At 61.4% G+C, this 1503-nt stretch overlaps 1 protein-coding gene across 1 annotated transcript in view; it reads right to left on the bottom strand.

The window, feature by feature from the left end:
* Positions 1-1318, bottom strand: part of PPP5C (protein phosphatase 5 catalytic subunit) — a 15420-nt gene extending 14102 nt beyond the window's left edge. Inside the window, 4 exon segments of the mRNA XM_057387599.1 lie at positions 1-56; positions 148-269; positions 690-975; positions 1274-1318. The exon segment at positions 1-56 is cut by the window's left edge and continues 26 nt beyond it. Of these exon segments, the coding sequence (XP_057243582.1) occupies positions 1-56; positions 148-269; positions 690-975; positions 1274-1318 (509 nt within the window).
* Between the last annotated feature and the right edge of the window lie 185 nt (positions 1319-1503).

Genomic DNA, 1503 nt, shown 5'->3' with positions numbered 1-1503 from the left:
GTGGTCTCCACCAGCGTGGGCAGCTTGGCCAGCACCTCCTTCACCTGCACCAGGATCTGCAGGGTGGGCGCAGGTGTGGAGACATCTGGGGACATTTTTGGGGGGTTTTAGGGKTTTTYRGGAKAATTTCRGGGGGTTTTGGGGTACCTGGTAGGCACATTTCCTGTGCAGTTTCTTCTGGTCCTTGTACCACTGCATCAGCTCCTTCATGAAGGCCAAGGTCACCTTGCCGTCCTCCAGCTTGGGGCCACTGTACTCGTCCTCGATGGCTGCGGGGACAGCACAGTGACAGCACGGTGACACAGGGGGACAGGCCCACCCCCCCGGGGCTGGCAGGGTCCCCCAAACATGGGGGATGCTGTGGGGGAGCCTGGGGAAGGGGACAAAAGCTGTGCCAGAGAACCTAAGAGCATCATGAGAACCCTGGTAGGGATCCCCACATGTTCATGGGGACCATAAAACCCACCCTGGATTCTTTGTGGGGACACCAAAAGCCTCTCTAGGACTCTCATAGGGACTCCAAACCCTCCCAGAGACCTCGATCCCCTGCAGGCTCTCTGAGCACCCCCAAGTACCCCCTGCCCCCTCTCAGGACCCCCTGGGCAGCTCTGGGGGTCTCACTCATGCTCTGAGCACCCCCAAGTGCACCCTTCCCCCTCCCAGGACCACTGCCCTTCCAGGGGTCTCACTCATGCTCTCGATGTCCAGCGAGTCCACCACGGAGCGTTTGTGTTCGTCGCTGGCGATGGCCCTCTCGAAGGCTTTCTGCTTGACGATGCGGTGACACTCCTGGAACTTGAGCTTGGCGTCCTTGTCATTGGGACGGACCTTCACCACCTGGGGACAGTGGGGACACGGCCTCAGGGGGTGGGGACACCCAGGGACACCCCTTTGAGGGTCACGGGGACACCCAGAGACACCTTCAGGGGATGGAAACACATCCCCAGGGGCCATGGGGATACCCAGAGACACCCCCTGGGGGTCACGGCGACATCAGGGCCCACCTTCATGGAGCAGGGAGACATCCCTCAAGGTCTGGGGTCATCCAGAGCCCTCACGGGGGATCCCCAACTGTCCCCTGAGCTCTGGTGGCCTACACTGACCCCAAGGATGTCGCCAAGCTCAGAGGGGTACAGAGACCCACCTTGGTGTTCCCAAGCTCAGGGTGGACACACTGACCCCAGAGAGGTCCCCAACCCTCTCACGAGTTCAGAGTGGACACCCTGAACTCCAATGACCCATGCTGACTCCAGGGGCGTCCCTCTCCTCTCACCGTCTCACAGTCACTCAGGGTGGCCTTGAACTTGCCCAGGGTCATGTTGCTGGCCCCAGGGATGTCCCCAACCCCAGGATGGACACACTGACCCCAGGATGGACACACTGACCCCGGGGATGTCCCCTAACCCCAGGGATGTCCCCAACCCCAGGATGGACACACTGACCCCAGGATGGACACACTGACCCCGGGGATGTCCCCAACCCCAGGATGGACACACTGACCCC

Source organism: Malurus melanocephalus, unplaced genomic scaffold (genome assembly GCF_030028575.1).
Source record: "Malurus melanocephalus ecotype Western Australia unplaced genomic scaffold, MMel_1.1 scaffold_1270, whole genome shotgun sequence".
Classification (NCBI taxonomy): domain Eukaryota; kingdom Metazoa; phylum Chordata; class Aves; order Passeriformes; family Maluridae; genus Malurus; species Malurus melanocephalus.
Note: the sequence above shows the minus strand (reverse complement) of the source record. Positions and strands in the feature narration are given on the sequence as shown.